This window comes from Prionailurus viverrinus, chromosome B1 (genome assembly GCF_022837055.1).
Source record: "Prionailurus viverrinus isolate Anna chromosome B1, UM_Priviv_1.0, whole genome shotgun sequence".
In the NCBI taxonomy this organism is placed as follows: Eukaryota; Metazoa; Chordata; class Mammalia; order Carnivora; family Felidae; genus Prionailurus; species Prionailurus viverrinus.
In genome coordinates this window covers 97,304,967-97,323,404 of record NC_062564.1, presented here as the reverse complement: position 1 = coordinate 97,323,404, position 18,438 = coordinate 97,304,967, and the positions used below count along the sequence as shown (strand labels likewise).

At 36.0% G+C, this 18,438-nt stretch overlaps 1 protein-coding gene across 3 annotated transcripts in view; it reads left to right on the top strand.

The window, feature by feature from the left end:
- Nucleotides 1-18,438, top strand: part of INTU (inturned planar cell polarity protein) — a 94,401-nt gene that overhangs the window by 57,513 nt on the left and 18,450 nt on the right. For all 3 annotated transcript variants that reach the window (XR_007151854.1, XM_047857525.1, XM_047857524.1), the window contains exons 7-13: nucleotides 829-906; nucleotides 8,210-8,399; nucleotides 10,113-10,166; nucleotides 10,827-10,889; nucleotides 11,697-11,918; nucleotides 12,520-13,002; nucleotides 14,836-14,933. Coding sequence is in view for 2 of the 3 variants with exons in the window: in XM_047857525.1 (XP_047713481.1) it covers nucleotides 829-906; nucleotides 8,210-8,399; nucleotides 10,113-10,166; nucleotides 10,827-10,889; nucleotides 11,697-11,918; nucleotides 12,520-13,002; nucleotides 14,836-14,933 (1,188 nt within the window). In the remaining variant the exon portion in view is untranslated. The remainder of the gene's footprint in view (nucleotides 1-828; nucleotides 907-8,209; nucleotides 8,400-10,112; nucleotides 10,167-10,826; nucleotides 10,890-11,696; nucleotides 11,919-12,519; nucleotides 13,003-14,835; nucleotides 14,934-18,438) is intronic.

Below are 18,438 nucleotides of genomic sequence, written 5' to 3'. Positions count from 1 at the left end.
CTTCTTTGCCACTATGCCTTTTACGAGCAAAATGAGAAAAGTGCCACCCCACAGAAGATCAGGTCAGGTGTATAATCCAGGAACATGTGTTTTCAGAGGGGAGATCATCTTCCTGTGATGGCTGCAGTGAATAGTGGGGACCCAACCAGGAAGTCATTGTGAGGTAGTAGAGAGAGTAACTTTAGAGCTAAGAAGATGGATGTCCACAGGCAGGTTCTACTCCCTTTAAGTCCTTGTACAAGTTACTTAACTTCTTGGACCTCAGTTTACCCATTGCTATAATAGCAATAATCAGATCTACTTTGTAGAATTTTTATCAGGCTACCAAGAAAACAGTTAATTCCATTTCTTTCCTCTACTTTCTTTCCCTTCTCCCATTTGTTTAGGGGTGTCTTTTGTCACAGAAGTTGGAGGTTCGGTTGAGATCTGGGTAATACTGGAAAGTGTCAAGAATTTAGCATTTTTTTCTGAGCTCAGATACTGCACTACTTTATATGCATTAATTTAATCCTCAAAATGAACCTGAGAAGGGCTTAGTGATTATTCCCCCATTTTATACATGAGGAAACCGAACCCTAAGGAGGTATAAACAATTTCCACGTAGGTAGTGATATAAAAGTCCTTACTTGACCCATGCTAGAACTCCAAGTCTAGATATCAGAGTCTTCAGTTGCTAATTCAGTGAACCATTTTACACAGCCATACTCGCAGTTGACACACAGACTTTTCACATTCCTTACATATAAAATGGAACGATGTTCTGCTTCTTTTAGATATGTATCACTTGGTTATGTTATAAATGAACAAATGTATTTTTCTTCTTTTTAGAGTTCCTCTCCCTCAGCTAAGGAGTATGATAAAAGATGTTGCCCAAACCTTAACATTTATGTATGGTTCTTTAGATAGGTAAGTATGAATTGAATCTCAAGTTTTTTGTTTGTTTGTTTAAAAAAAAAAAAAACTTTTAACCATAGAGAACAAACTGATGGTTATCAGAGGGAAGGGAGGTGGGAGGATGAGTAAAATAGATGACTGGGATTAAGGAGTGCACTTGCTGTGATAAGCACTGGGTGATGTAGGAAAGTGTCATATCACTATATTGCATACCTGAAATTAATATAAAAGAGTGTTAACTATACTGGAATTAAAATAACTTAATAAAAAATAATATTAAAAATAATAAAGATACCAGTGCTCCTAAAAAAATGAACCTCAAGTTTTAAGCACAGGATTCCAAATCACCTTTTGCATTTAATACTTTTCCTTGTTTGGCAAGTTAGTTATTTGTTTTGTTTTGTTTTTTTTTCTTTCTTTCTCTGATTTTCTCATCTTTTATTACTGGCTTCATTTTACAGTTCTTGGCACTTTTTCACTTGATCTATCCATTGCTTTTTCATTTTTGGTCTCATGTTAGTTTAGCAAAATAAAGTAAAATAGTGATAAAACCATAATTATATTCTGACTTGATATATTTCTATAGAAGCAAATATAAGGGCATTTCTTCAAAACAAATACAAAAAGGAGTAAGAAGATCTTAAGTTGTGTTGTTCTCTCATTATAAGACCAGTGTCAAATGCACTGTCCTAAAATGTGATTCTTCTTTCTTAAACCAATTTTTAAATTTAAAAAAAAAAGCACTATTAAAATATATAAATGACACAGTAAAGATATTTAGTTTCATGTGTGTCATATGTTTCCTATACAATATGAATACAGTATATATATTCCCTTTTAAAATATGTGTGGGCTCATGTTATGCCTATTTTCCTGCTTCTTGTTTTTTTAACATTACAGTAAAATATGATGCATCTTTCTTGATCTAAAGGAGGCAATTTGAGGTAACTTCAGGATTTGAACACAAGAAATTATGGATGAAAAAAAGATTTTTCTGTTTGTGGGATTTTTTCTAAGTTCCAGTACTTCAGAGAGCTAAAATGATACCTTTGCTTTCAAAGCCTTAAGAGTATATAAGTATAAAGATCCAAAACAGTTTATATGTCTTTCCAAACCACAGTGGTATTGGCTCTCTGTTTATCTCTTATGGATCTTTGTTACCACTGTTCTCAAAGCAGCCTGAAATAACTTTCTGTGACATTGGGACTGTGTAGTGTACAGAATTCTCCTCAACGAGCCTCTTAGGAGACACATCCCTCTCAAACCTAATTACTGGTGAGCCTTTTCCAAATGTGTGAACTACAAAAGGCCAGGCAGCCACCAACATTGTTTTTAACTTTTACTAATAAGGAAACTTTTAACCAATGAACAGTAAGGATATGGTTGTAAACTACTTCCTTAAATTTACACTGGGTAGCAAACCTTGCTATGTTTTACCTTAACTGAAGCTTCATGTTTTCATAAAAACAGAGATAATTAAAGATTAAATTCCTGAGATGAATTCCATAACTTAAGACAATCATTTGGGGTTGTTCTGCAAATTCCAAATGGACGAGGTTATGAGCAGAGGACTCTTCATTTCTGTGAATTTCATTTTGAAATTTAGCTTTCTTTTACTTGGAAGTATCACCAAATTGGCAGCGAGTTTTAGTTTCTTCTTGTTCTAGTGAGAATTGGAAAGACAAACTAAGATAATGAATGTGAAGATCCATTGAGTTCTTACGACCAAGAAGCAGTATGGATCCAAGATGTTGTTAATAGTCATTTTGTAGTAATTTTTAATAAGGTTTTTTCTAATTATGAAAGATATTAAAGGCCCATTATGAAAAATTATGAAAAGATTAAGAAGTCCAAAGAGTTAATTTTTTTATTTTTTTAAGTTGTGAGCTGTTTAGTTCCTGTGAGCCACAGAAAAGTGATTATGTATTAACAAGTTTAGGGGCACCTTTGTGGCTCAGTGGGTTAAATCTCTGACTCTTGATTTCTGCTTGGGTCATGATCTCATGGTCATGAGATCAAGCCCTGTACTGGACTCCGTGCTGGGTGTGGAGCCTGCTTAAGATTCTCCCTCTTCCTCTCCCTTTACCCCTCCCCTACTCATGCTCTCTCTCCAAAAAAAAAAAAAAAAAAAAAGTTTAGTATTGTGATCATATTAAAGATAGATTTCCTCCACTATTCCTAGCAAAACTATCAGCAGACTCTAAACAGTCTGTTTTCAAAACATATCTCAAATCCATTCATTTCTCTCCATCCTCACTATCACCTTGTACAGCCACCACCATCTCTCACTGCTATAACAATCTCCATTCTTGCCACTTTAATAAATTTCCAGGGATATTGGCCTGTAGTTCTCTTGTTTTGCTTGGTCTCTGTCTGGTTTGGGAATCAAAGTAATGCTGGCTTCATAGAATGAGTCAGGACGTTTTCCTTCCCTTTCTATTTTTTGGAGCAACTTGAGAAGGAAAGGTATTATCTCTGCTTTAGATATCTGGTAGAATTCCCCAGGGAAGCCATCTGGTCCTGGACTCTTATTTGGAAGATTTTTGATAACTGATTCAATTTCTTCACTAGTTATGGGTCTGTTAAAATTTTGTTTCTTCCCATTTGAGTTTTGGAAGTACTTGAGTTTTGGAAGTACTTCCCGTTTGAGTTTTGGAACTACAGGCCAATATCCCTGATGAATATGGATGCAAAAATTCTCAACAAGATACTAGCAAATTGAATTCAACAGCATATAAAAAGAATTATTCACCATGATCAAGTGGGATTCATTCCTGGGCTGCAGGGCTGGGTCAATATTCGCAAATCAATCAATTTGATACATCACATTACTAAAAGAAAAGATAAGAGCCATGTGATCCTGTCAATCAATGCAGAAAAAGCATTTGAAAAATTCAGCATTCTTTCTTTTTTTAAAAAAAATTTTTTTTTCAACATTTATTTATTTTTTTGGGAGAGAGAGAGACAGAGCATGAACAGGGGAGGGGCAGAGAGAGAGGGAGACACAGAATCAGAAACAGGCTCCAGGCTCTGAGCCATCAGCCCAGAGCCTGACGCGGGGCTCGAACTCACGGACCGCGAGATCGTGACCAGGCTGAAGTCGGACGCTTAACCGACTGCGCCACCCAGGCGCCCCCAGCATTCTTTCTTAATGAAGACCCTCGAGAAAGTCGGGATAGAAGGAACATACTTAAACATCATAAAAGCCATTTATGAAAAGCCCACAGCTAATATCATCCTCAATGAGGAAAAACTGAGAGCTTTCCCCCTGAGGTCAGGAACACAATAGGATGTCCACTCTCACCGCTGTTGTTTAACGTAGTGTTGGAAATTCTAGCATCAGCAATCAGACAACAAAAGGAAATCAAAGCATCATAACTGACACAGATGAAGTCAAGCCTTTCACTTTTTGCAGATGACATGATACTATACATGGAAAACCTGATAGACTCCACCAAAAGTCTGCTAGAACTGATACATGAATTCAGCAAAGTTGTAGGATACTAAATTAATGTACAAAATCAGTTGTATTTTTATACACCAATAATGAAGCAACAGAAAGACAAATAAAGAAGCTGATCCCATTCACAATTGCACCAAGAATCATAAAATACCTAGGAATAAACCTAACCAAAGATGTAAAAGATCTGTATGCTGAAAACTAAAGAAAACATATGAAGGAAATTGAAGAAGATACAAAGAAATGGAAAAACATTCCATGCTCATGGGTTGGAAGAATATTGTTAAAATGTCAATACTCCACTATCAACAATAGCCAAAGTATGGAAAGAGACCAAATGTCCATCGATGGATGAATGGATAAAGAAGAGGTGGTATATCTATACAATGGAGTATTACTTGGCAATGAAAAAGAATGAACCCTTGCCATCTGCAACTACGTGGATGGAACTGGAGGGCATTATGCTAAGTGAAATTAGTCAGAGAAAGACAAAAATCATAGGACTTCACTCATATGAGGACTTTAAGAAACAAAACAGATGAACATAAGGGAAGGGAAACAAAAATAATATAAAAATTATATTATAATAATAGGGAGGGGGACAGAACAAAAGAGACTCATAAATATGGAGAACAAACTGAGGGTTACTGGAGGGTTGTGGGAGAGGGGATGGGCTAAATGGGTAAGGGGTACTAAGGAATCTACTCCTGAAATCATTGTTGCACCATATGCTAACTAATTTGGATGTGAATTAAAAAAAAATTTTTTTTTAATGTCAATACTACCCAAAGCAATCTACACATTCAATGTAATCCCCATCAAAATTGCACCAGCATTCTTCTCAAAGCTAGAAACAAGCAATCTTAAAATTTGTATGGAACCACAAAAGACCCCAAATAGCCAAAGTAATATTGAAGAAGAAAACCAAAGCAGGAGGCATCACCATCCCAGACTTTAGCCTTTACTACGAAGCTGTAATCATCAAGACAGTATGGTATTGGCACAAAAACAGACACATAGACCAATGGAATAGAATAGAAACCCCAGAACTAGACCCACAAAAGTATGGCCAACTAATCTTTGACAAAGCAGGAAAGAATATCCAATGGAAAAAAGACAGTCTCTTTAACAAATGGTGCTGGGAGAACTGGACAGCAACATGCGGAAGAATGAAACTAGACCACTTTCTTACACCATTCACAAAAATAAACTCAAAATGGATGAAGGACCTGAATGTGAGACAGGAAACCATCAAAACCCTAGAGGAGAAAGCAGGAAAAAACCTCTCTGACCTCAGCCGCAGCAATTTCTTACTTGACACATCTCCAAAGGCAAGGGAATTAAACGTAAAAATGAACTATTGGGACCTCTTCACGGTAAAAATCTTCTGCACAGCAAAGGAAACAATCGACAAAAGTAAAAGGCAACTGATGGAATGGGAAAAGATATTTGCAAATGACATATAGACAAAGAGCTAGTATCCAAAATCTATAAAGAACTCTCCAAACTGCACACCCAAAAAACAAATAATCCAGTGAAGAAATGGGCAGAAAACACGAATAGACACTTTTCTAAAGAAGACATCCAGAGGACCAACAGGACATGAAAAGATGCTCAACATCACTCCTTATCAGGGAAATATAAATCAAAACCACACTGAGATACCACCTCACTCTGGTCAGAGTGGCTAAAATGAACAAAGCAGGAGACTAGAGGAGACTAGAGGATGTGGAGAAACGGGAACCCTCTTGCACTGTTGGTGGGAATGCAAACTGGTGCAGCCGCTCTGGAAAACAGTGTGGAGGTTCCTCAAAAAATTAAAAATAGACCTACCCTATGACCCAGCAGTAGCACTGCTAGGAATTTACCCAAGGGATACAGGAGTGCTGATGCATAGGGGCACTTGTACCCCAAAGTTTATAGCAGCACTTTCAGCAATAGCCAAATTATGGAAAGAGCCTAAATGTCCATCAGCTGACGAATTGATAAAAAAGTTGTGGTTTATATATACAATGGGATACTACTTGACAATGAGAAAGAATGAAATCTGACCATTTGTAGCAATGTGGATGGAACTGGAAAGTATTATGCTAAGTGAAATAAATCGGGCAGAGACAGACAGATGCCATATGTTTTCACTCTTATGTGGATCCTGAGAAACTTAACAGAAGACCAGGGGGGAGAGGAAGGGGGGAGGGGAGTTACAGAGAGGGAAGAAGGCAAACCATAAGAGACTCTTAAATACTCAGAACGAACTGAGGGTTGATGGGGAGTGGGGGAGAGGGAAAAGTGGGTGATGGGCATTTAGGAGGGCACCTGTTGGGATGAGCACTAGGTGTTGTATGGAAACCAGTTTGACAATAAACTATGTTTATTTTAAAAAAAATTCCAAATGCGGTTAAAGCAGTCTTTTTACATTATAATCTGGCTCCTACATATCTTTCTGATTTCAGATCTCAAACCACATTTCCCCTCTGGCTGGTCTGTGGACACCCTGGCCACACTTGTTCCACACTAGGGCTTTTGCGCTCTTTTCTGTCCCTAGATCTTCTTGACATTGGGATCTCAGCTAAATGTCCATTCTCAAAGACTCTTCCCCAACTTTTGATGTAAAATAACCAACCAGTTACATCACCCATTCACATGATCTTGTTCTCTGTATATCTCTTTGTACAAGTTCATGTTTTTACTCTTTGTTCATTAGTTGTCTTTCTCCATTAGAACATGAGCTCCACAGAAGCAGAGACCTTGTCTTTTGTCTTGATATTTTTACTGCGGTACCTCCAGCAATGAGAATAGTGCCTAGAACATAGTTGGCATTCAAGCAATTTGTTGAATGAATCCATGAATATTATTCTGATGTATTAATGGTACATATACTAGCTATTGTGTTATCAAGCAGGCTATTCCAATGAATAGTTGCAGGCAATGCTCTATTATTTTTACATAACTAAAGTCAAGTGTTTAGTGTGTGTGTCTCTCTCTCTATCTCTTTTTTGGTTCTTCAGTAGTGTTGCCTACATTAGTGAAGAGGGGAAAAATAACTTAGGCTAATTATGTGCTTACTGTGTTCAGTAAGTATAAGTATAATAAATAAATAAATAAATAAATAAATAAATAAATAAATAAAGTACTAAGTACTTTGCATGCAAGTCAGATTGTATTATCCCCATTTTTAGAGTTGGAAACAAAAGTTCAAAGAACTTTTCCTGAGATAACTACCTGGTAAAAGCAATGATAAGATTCAAAGACAAATATGTTCTATTACAAAGCTCAAAATTTCTTTATTATTCCATCCTGCCTGAAAGATATTGAGAGGTTAAATGGTTAAGAGATAAGGTAAAAGCAACTTACATTTTTTTACAAAAAGGTTACTTCAGTCCATTTTGTTGTAGATATACCGCTTGTGTTAGCCCTGTGGTTCTTCCATAATACCATCTGCTCAGTGCATTTGAAAGTAGGTTTTCGGTGCAGTAACATTATAGCAGTAATTCTTTTTATTTTTTTTAATTTTTTTTAACGTTTTTATTTATTTACGAGACAGAGACAGAGCATGAACAGGGAGGGGCAGAGAGAGAGGGAGACACAGAATCGGAAGCAGGCTCCAGGCTCTGAGCCATCAGCCCAGAGCCCGACGCGGGGCTCGAACTCATGGACCGCGAAATCGTGACCTGAGCTGAAGTCAGATGCTTAACCGACTGAGCCACCCAGGCGCCCCTAGCAGTAACTCTTCATAAGGGAGAGGAGGAAGGAAGAGAGCCTATGTATTTGGGAAAGATCCACTCTCCTAGGGACATACAAAAGATGACCACTATTTCCATATGTTTTTCTGACTTACAGCTGTTGTTTCTTCAGTGCCTTTTGCCAGGTTGAGAATGTTCCTCGTCTGGATCATTTTTTCATCTTGTTCTTTCAAAGAGCACTTCAGCCTACTAAACTACATTCCAGTGCCAGTTTGAACGCACAACAATATGATGCTTCCAGTGCAGTGCTTTTAGACAGTCTGCCCGGAGTTCGGTGGCTCACACTTCCACAGGAAATCAAGGTAATCCTGGGTGTCGTAAATAAAAATCAGAACCAGTTGCCTTGTAATTTTTTATCTTCTCTCTTTTTTAGCCTTTTTGTATTTTCAGGATTGTGGGTAAGAGTTGAAGCCATTGATTGATGAAGTAGGTGATCCAGTACAGTGAACTTAGACAAATATTTCTTTCTAAACAGAAATTAGCTCTCTCATCTTACTGTAACATTTAAGCATTTTCTAAATTTGTAATACTTCTCAGAAATCATAATTATATGGTGTGACTTGCTTTTGTTTGTTTATCAGATGTTCTTTTTTAAAAAAAAAATTTTTTTTTAACCTTTATTCATTTTTGAGAGACAGAGAGAGACAGCATGAGCGGGGAAGGGGCAGAGAGAGGGAGACACAGAATCTGAAACAGGCTCCAGGCTCTGAGCTGTCAGCACAGAGCCCAACGTGGGGCTCAAACTCATGAACTGTGAGATCATGACCTGAGCTGAAGTCAGACGCTCAACAGACTGAGCCACCCAGGCGCCCCAGATGTTTTTTTTTTTTTAATGTCATTTTTCTTAAGGTACACTGGAATAATTAAGAGAGTAGACACTTTGTTCTCTTAAGGAATGTGAAGAAACAATTATTGTAACCTTGTACGTTAGCCTACAGAGTTCAGTAGCAGGAATAGCAACCTGGAAGCATTAATATCTGTGAGATCAGAATTAACAAGTGGGTACTTTTCTTGTTGTCTATTATTTTTTACAAGAGCACCAAAGCCACAAAAAGGAGTACATGAAATATTTGCTAGATACAGAAAAATCCAGGTCACAAATGAGTAATAAGTCATAGAGTGTGAAAAGTATTGAAAGGCATGACTAATGTTTCCAAAGCTTTTGTCATCTCAGTAAGACACAGTTTGTGAAATAGTCCTGCAGAGAGTGCCTTGGCCTTTAAAAAGAAAAGGAAAAGGAAAAAAAAGGATTCTTTTCCACAAATCGCATTTATGCCACAAGCTTTAACTGCCTAGTTTTCAATTTATATATATGTATTACAGATTAAACTACAGATTAAATTTATTCTGTTTTTAAATTTTGAATGTTTCATGGAAGAACAAACACATGAAAGAGTTCGGGCAATTTCCATAGAAACAAAAGCTAAATCCTAAGTAAGATTTTTCTAATAACCCTGTAGGGAAGCTAAACTGTGCCAGGTTCCAGGGGAACACTTTTCTTCATGTTTTAATCCATAAATAAAGATTAAAAGTCCTTTTATATAGAACATAGGAAAGAGACAGGGAAGAATGTTTATTTTTCAGGGATCTAACTGTTGAGAAATATACAGCAATAGAGGGGGAAAAAAAAAACCTCAAAATAGATTGGGTACATTAAGATGGGTTATTTTCCTGTAAGAATTTTGATAGGTTCAAAAATTTCCTAATTCAAAACTAGAAAGCAATTTTTAACCTCATAAGTTATTTTGCATTGAATACAGAGTGAAGTTCATTTTGTAATAATTGAGATTTAATTGAAAAATGACAATATGTTAAATAATTTTTTTCCATGTAATTGCAAAGCTTAAAACAACATGTTCTATTTTCGGACATTTCTTAAATATCACAAAGGAGAAAGATACTTATTCAATTCTTCAAGTAATTATTAAGCACTTTTATGAGGCCATTACTAAACAATAACCGAGTTAAATGGTTGTGGTTTTTTGTTTTTTGTTTTTTGTTTTTTTCCCACATAGATGGAACTAGACACAGCATTGAGTGACTTAGAGTCTGCAGATTTTGCTGAACTGGTAAGAAAGCCAGTGGATTTTAGGCTTAATGTTGATTTCATATATTGTAAATCAGCCATTATTCTAAATATTTTTCAAGTGGGCATGTAATAATCTTGAAATACATAGCATTCGATCTCTATTTTGACATGAACAAAATTTATTTTCCTTGCCTTAAAAAAACTTCTGATTTTTATTTATTTATTTATTTATTTATTTATTTATTTATTTTGATGTTTATTTATTTTTGAGAGAGAGCAGGGGAGGGGCAGAGAGAGAGGGAGACACAGAATCCGAAGTAGGCTTCAGGCTCCGAGCTGTCAGCACAGAGCCTGACACGGGGCTCGAATCCATGGACCATGAAATCATGACCTGAGCTGAAATCAAGAGCTGAATGCTTAATTGACTGAGCCACCCAGGCACCCCACTTATGTTCTGTTCTTAAATGTCTCTAATCAACAGTATCTTATAAGAATAAAAAATAAGATTGCTTTCAGCCAAAAATATATGCACATTATTTTTCATCCTAATACCCTAGTATGTTCATTTCTAAAGAAGGCACTATGAAAAGTTCAGTTACTAAAGAATATAATTGCCATTTTTAATCATTATAGCTTTACTAGGATTTTTTTAATCATGAAAAACAAAGAATATAAATCCACTGTGGTTTTGCTCCCCCAGTCTGAGGACTACTATGACATGAGGCGGCTCTATACAATTTTAGGATCTTCTCTATTTTACAAGGTAAGTTGAAGGCTGAAATTTTTATAAATGTCCAACTGCCATATGAAGAGACCTAAAGTAAATTTTCTCAAACTTCTACAAACATGAAAAATACATTTATCTCTTTTCCTTTGAATGTAGTTACCATAAAATTAAGGTCTTCAAAAAAACCCAGTACCTACAGATTTACAAATACAATAAATATTTTTGATATTATTACATTCATTACAAACATTGCATTTGCAGATGTATAAGCAGAAACAGTAATGGAGGAACCAAGTGCGTAGGAGAGAAGAGCAATACTCTCTCGGTTTCTTTTTGCAGCAGTGCACTTTTTTTCTTATCCTCAGACATAACCATGTATCTTTTTAGTAAATCTTCTAACATTTCATTGACTTCCATGCAAAGCAAATTAAGCATCAAATGAATTTAAGTGTTTTGGCACTTCAAGAAGATTTTTAAACATGATTTAAAACATATCTAAAAAAGAATCAGACAGTACAGAATGGTACACAGTGAAAAGTAAGTCTGTCCTCACTGTAACTTCTCTTCTCCACTTTCCATGCTCAAAATTCAGTTCTTTTCTAACTTTGCCAAATAGTCAGGTTTATACTACTCAGGCCATCTTGCTTTGTGCTAAAGTCTGTGGTAGACTTAACTTATCATAAATATTTGATCTCTAATTGACCTCAGAAAAAGAACATTTATTTTTGCTATGTCTTTATTCTATTTGAAACTGGAATATTTTAAGCTAACTGAAGTACCTGTAAAACTCTTAGAAATATATTATGACATAGTTGACTTCTGTTCTTTGTGGTTAAATTCAAGGGTTATTTGATCTGCAGTCATTTGCCTAAGGATGACCTTATTGATATTGCCATATACTGTCGCCACTATTGCCTACTGCCGTTAGCAGCAAAACAAAGAATTGGTCAGTTGGTTATATGGAGAGAAGTGTTTCCTCAACATCACCTCCAACCTTCTACAGACTCAAACACTGAAGTCTTTCAGGAACCTGAAGGAAGATATTTTTTGCTAATCGTTGGCTTGGTAAGTTTACTTTGGTTTCTGTGTGTGCGTTTTGGGGTGGCTTTTTTTTTTTGGCCATTTACTATCTTAAAATACACAAGCAAATATGACAGTTTAAAATTATGAGCGTGCCAGATACCAGTATTCAAGAAAATGTTATATGTCCCTCATTCCTTTTCTTTTACATCCATTTAATACTCGTGAAGAAATATTAATGAAGCCCAGAATAAGATTTTATCAGGTTCTTAAGATCTTTTGTTCTCATTTCTGTAGTGGTTTTATCCTCTGGTTTGTCTTGGGAAAGAGAGACATGAAAAGAATATAGAATCAGAAAAAACATGTGATTGTAGATAAAAGGACTTCTAATCACTGTGGCTCTTTGAAAGCTACCTTAGGGAATTCCATGTACCAGAAAGTAGTCTTTGATGGTATACCAAGAGAAGGCAATATGAGATTTGTTTTCAAGGATGATCAGGAAGCATTGAGAATAACTAAGAAACTGAGGCAGTTTTTAATAATCATATGATTATACCATGTTTTTCGTACTTATAAATTTATGCATGCACACTACATATAAACATTTTCATGTAGCTAAATCTCTATTAATATTTTTGTCTTATAGAAGCACTATATGTTATGTGTACTATTAGAAGCTGGAGGCTGTGCATCCAAAGCTATTGGGAATCCTGGACCAGACTGTATATATGTGGATCAGGTCAAAACAACTCTTCACCAGCTGGAAGGAATAGATTGTCGCATAAATGAAAGGCTAACATCTCCAAGCCCCTGTTTGTCTTGTGCTGACTGGTTCCTTACTGGATCACATGAAAAATTAGATAGTTTGACAACCTCACCTATCCTCAGTAAGCTTCCAGGTACTTCCAAAGTAGCAACCTCTCCAACATGCAGAAGAATTCTTTTTGGTGACTATTCCTTAAAGACACGTAAGCCCAGTCCTTCCCAAAGCAGTGGAGGATCTGACAATGGTTGTGAAGGTGGAGAAGGTATTCACCTGAGTCCCCACTCTACACCAGATACAGTACGGAAACAACAAAGAGAACCTCAGGGCTCTGATGGTTCAGAAGAAAGTGGGGCCTTGCTTAAGGTGTGTGTTCATTTGAGTGTGTACATTTGGGAGCTACTGTCTTTCCAGTTCTTATTTTATAATTGCAAGAAAATTTTTAATGGCAAATCATTCTTCATTTGATCTAGTGGTTGTTTTGGTTATTGTTAGCAAACCAGTGATTTAGAACCAAAAAAGAGAGGGGCGCCTGGGTGGCTCAGTCGGCTAAGCAGCTGACTTCGGCTCAGGTCATGATCTTGCGGTCCGTGGGTTCAAGCCCCGCGTCGGGCTCTGTGCTGACAGCTCAGAGCCTGGAGCCTGTTTCAGATTCTGTGTCTCCCTTTCTCTGACCCTCCCCTGTTCATGCTTTGTCTCTCCCTGTCTCAAAAATAAATAAAACGTTAAAAAAAATTTTTTTAATAAAAGAATAAAAAAAAAATAAAGAAAGAACCAAAAGGAGAAAGAAATATCAAGTAATAAAATAGTAGCATCCAGGACAACTGCTTGACACTACTTACAAGTAGGAAAATTCTTTAATCCTTCCTGCTTTCCCTGTTCATCTTTCTTCTGTCACAAGGTTAACAGAGAACATCCTAGTTGTGTGGGATTTTAGATGCCTGATTTAACTAAATAAGCAATAAAATATTCAGCAGAAACAGAGAATCAGAAACCTAAAAAAATATATTTATGTAAATATATGTGTTTATACATGTTATTCTATAGGTTTTTATAGGTTTTTGTTTTGTTTTGTTTTATTTTGTTTTTATCTGAATCTATAAAGGCTGGTCTCCATTGTCAATAATTTAAAATGTGATTATAAAACAAAGAGAATGTTCATTTTTCAGATTGTTTATTTTTATCCTTTTTCCATGTTTTTGGATACAATAATGTATCCAAATGATCATCAAAGTAATCACCCCGGGAGGTCTTCTACTATTCTAGTGATGCTCTACTTTCAGAACACTTTTGAAACTTGCTTGTCATTTGGATTGTTGGAAGTGATGTCAGACAAGACATGAATAAGATAGAATCTGAGAAGGGGCACCAATAAAATATGAGATTCTGAGTGTCATGGCATAAATAGCCATAGCTTCCATCTTCTAATTCCAAACAATACAGCAGTCTTGGAGTCTGAAGTGGATATATTTAGAAAATACCTGCATTCGTCCTATATATTCATTATCCCAGTTGGTGTAATTGGTAGGAAACATAGTTTAAGAAGTAGTAGGCTTAAGAAGCCATGAATAACTCTGAAGAGAAATTAAATAATCTCTATAATTGAGCCACTCAACAAATTTGATTGAACACCTATTATGTGCCAAGGGCCATGCTATACAGAAGAAATACAAAGATGGGTAAGACATAGCCCCTGCCTTTGAGGAATGCAAAGTCTAGAGAGGGAGACAAACACATTTACACATAAAATATAACAAAACTTGGGGCACGTGGGCAGCTCATTTGATTGGTTTTGGCACAAGTCATGACCCCAGGGTTGTGGGATCAAGCCCCACATTGGGCTCTGTACTGAACATGGATGGAGCCTACTTGAGATTTTCTTTCTCCCTCTGCCCCTCTTCCCCTCTCACACTCTCTTTCTCTCTCTCTAAGATAAAGAAAGGAAAAAAAAAGTGTAACAAAACTTGATAGTGGCTCTGGTAGATTTTCAGGAAGAACTATGACATCCTTCTATGACATGGCCCTGGGTCACTGTTAGCGAAGAATAAGCCAGGAGGTATAAGTTAGCCTCAAACATACTTAAAGGAAACATTGCAAAATACTAAATAGTTCTCTTAGAAAGTTTTCAGTTTTTACATTATTTCTGCTGTTTGATTCCATTCTTAGATGCAAACTGATCTACTTAACTGCATTTTTCAGGTCACTAAACGGAAGTCTGCTCTTCCAAATCCATTTCATTTGGGGAACTTGAAAAAGGACTTTTCAGATAAAGAACTGGAAATATATAACACAATGAAGTAAGAAGCATCCTTGTATTCTTTTTTTTTAAAACATGTGTCTTCGAGCAAACTTTACAGTAAGAAAGTACAAATCCATAACATATAGAGATTTAACTCAAAAATGTAATTGTGATATATCTTACATATTAAAGGTAATGTCTATGCTAATTCACTAATGTTTTTCATTATACAATAGGGAACCCGTACTCCTATTATAAGAGATAAAAAAACAGAGTGATGTTTCAAAATGTGAAAGTCCCCTCTTATCTCTTTTCCACAGGTAACCTCCCTTTTGTATGTCTAATTTTTTTATTATAGTATTTACTGTTTTTAGACCTTGGTGGATGCTGCAGTCTGCTGCACAGATATTCCATAGCCCAGGGTACTCCTTCCAGTGTTTGGGGATAATGGCTGCTAACTACTCACAGCTGAGTCTCTTGTTCTGCTTGGAAGTTTATTGACTCAGCCAAGATGACAATTTCTCCCTAGAAATAGCCCACATCTAAGGACTAATAGATAAGTTGAATACAAAGACTTGGCCTAAATTCGAGACAACTCTAAAATGCCATCCAATCTCATAGTTCCAAGTGGTATCTGCTGAGATTTTGTTTCAACTGCAGTGTGGTTCAGCTTTTCCCTCTGCTCAATCCTGCTTCCTCCCACACTTGTGGGACTTCCTCCCACAAGTGTTGTTCCCCATAGTTCTCCCGAGTAAACTTCCTTGCTGCATCTCCCTCTGAGTCCGGGGGTAGGAACTGAGCCTATAACACCCATTTTAGGAAAGAAATGAAACCTCAAACTTACATTAAGTAGGAATTCTGAAGTAAAAGGAACGGAGTGAGAAGAGCATGTCTATAATTATTAAAACAAAATGTCTATAATTATTAAACTCTGTAATTATTAAAATGTAAAATGTTACGTATTCACTTCTTGTGCAACTATTATGTGGTGACGAGCTGTCTGAGCTTTGCCTGATGTTTAATTATGATGTCATGTGTGGGATCAGTTAGTATAACAAACTCCATTGCACACTTCTATTTGAATAAGCAGACACATAAATCACACAAAAAAAGTTCAGCACTATTACTTTCTTAATCATGAAACATCTTTTTAAAGATTATGAATGTTTATTTTTTTGTTAATGTTTATTTATTTTTTATGTTTATTGATTTATCTTTGAGAGAGAGAGAGAGAGAGAGAGAGAGAGACAGACAGACAGACAGAAAGAGAGGGGGAGAAAGAGAATCCCAAGCAGGCTCTACACAGTCAGCATAGAGCTGGACGTAGGGCTCAAACTCACAAACCATGGGATAATGACCTGAGCCGAAATCAAGAGTTGGACGCTTAATCAACTGAACCACCCAGGCACCCCAAAACATTTTATAATAAGTTCAAATATATATGTCACAGAGTTATCAGAAACGGCTTTTTTTTCCTGACGTTAGAGCAAAAACAAGGTAACTTGTCTGCATAAAATAATGTAATGGGAATCTAATGTGTTAAATTTAATGCCTTCAAAAACTATGGTTAGTTTTTTAATAGTTAAAAATGTTTTTTAAACAAATCTAAATCAAACCTTTTGTAGAGCTTTGAAATACTTTCCCAAACCCTCGTCTTCTATTTAACAACTACCACTCTGAAATTTTATTACCCCCACATCTTACTTTTTAAATGTGTGTGTGTTATTTTTACCTTATCTCTAGAAAAGAAAATGTTTTACAAGTTCAGGCTTGAACATAAATTCATATACAATGTAAATCATAGGCTGTCTATTTAAAAAGATCCTACAGAGGTGCCTGGGTGGCTCAGTTGGTTAAGCATCAGACTCTTGATATTGGCTTAGGTCATGATCTCCGGGTCATGAGATCGAGACCTGCCTGGGACTCCGTGCTGAGCATGGAGTCTGCTTGGGATTCTCTCTCTCCCTCTCCCCCTGCTCCTCTCCCACTCGTACTCTCTCTCTCTCTCTCAAAATAAAAAAATGAAACATTAAAAAAAATTTTTTTAAAGATGCTACAGATGCATATTTATTTTCTTTATTGACATGAAAAATGTTCATACTATGTAGTTAATTTTAAAAGTATGAAATAAGCCAGTGTAGATTATCCTAATTTCTGTGTATACACTTTTGTAAAATAAAAATATATAACATATTAAAAATAATATACACAAAACAGTTCATTTAATAACCAAGTCCTATACTCTACATTCTAATAATTATTTATTCCATTCAACCCCTATTGTTCCTACTGTAGATCAGGCTCCCATTGTCTTACCTGTTTTACTGCAACAGTCTCCCAACTCCCAGCCTACCATGAATCCATTTTCTGCTGCAGGAGTGACCTTTCTCAATAATAAATGACTTAATCTATGCTTTCACAAATATTTTGTTTTCCCATTGGGCAATTGTTTGATGATTTTTAAACTTGCGGTGTATCCACTGAGTTAATATACTCTGAATGAGTTTATGATTTTCAAGAGCTAAATTTCCTCACTGTGTTGTGGATTTTTTTTTTTTTTGAGAGAGAGAGAAAGTTAAAAAAGACAACAAAAATGTTGATTCTAAACCTCCCTAAAAAGGAATCTTATTAATTTCTCTTTTTAAAGAATTGTTTCTGTTCTGTACCTTTTCTTAATTTTGAAGACCTCTAAAATAAAATGTATGTTTTAATTTATTTTCCTTTTTGAATAATCAAAATTCCTCTCTTCTTGATTATTTGAGTTACTAATTGAAAAAGATCAGCCACCAGTTGAGTTGTTAATGAGCCAGCCACCTTCTAGAAAAGTATGAGAAAAATTTGCAGATGATCTCCTTTCTGGTCTATCCCTGGTCTGAAAAAAGAACCAAAGCCATAAATCACTAATAAGAAGGAGAAATTATTCTGATCATGCCTCCTAATTAAGAGTTTAACAGGATTTTAACTAGCATGGATGATCAAAGGCAGTATCCAGGCTAAGAGATGTTACATGCCTTTTCTCTGCCTCTGTGCTTATGGCTGGAAAAAAAATCAACTGAGAGAATGTTTTAAAAATAGACATCAGAATTAGAATGGGGGCAGCTTGAGTGTTTGAAATGCAAATGGAGAATTGCTGTCCATATGTTTAAAGATTGCCCGTCAGAAGTCATCAGTAGAAAGGAAAAAGTAAGGGATAGTGGAGTAAGCTTCAGAGTTAGCTTAGCTCAGCCACTTAGCTGTGTGACCTCAAGCAAGTTAATCTGAGATCTCTGAACACTCATTTCCTCGTGGTTAAAATGAGGGGAGTAATACTATTTAATATCTCACAAGATCATTGTGAGAATTAAGACTAAGGTATTTTAAAGCCCCCCTCCCACCCCAGGCACAGAGAGGGCATTCAGTATGTGATACTATTAGTATTTTGTTGTTGCTATCATTGTTATTCTTTAGCTCTTCTTACCATTGGTAGAAATAAATATTTATAGATTCTACTGACTTGTCTGAGACCTAAATAGGGGAAGAAAGAATGGAGAAATGAAAATAGTAAGAGAACATGTAAGGGAAGG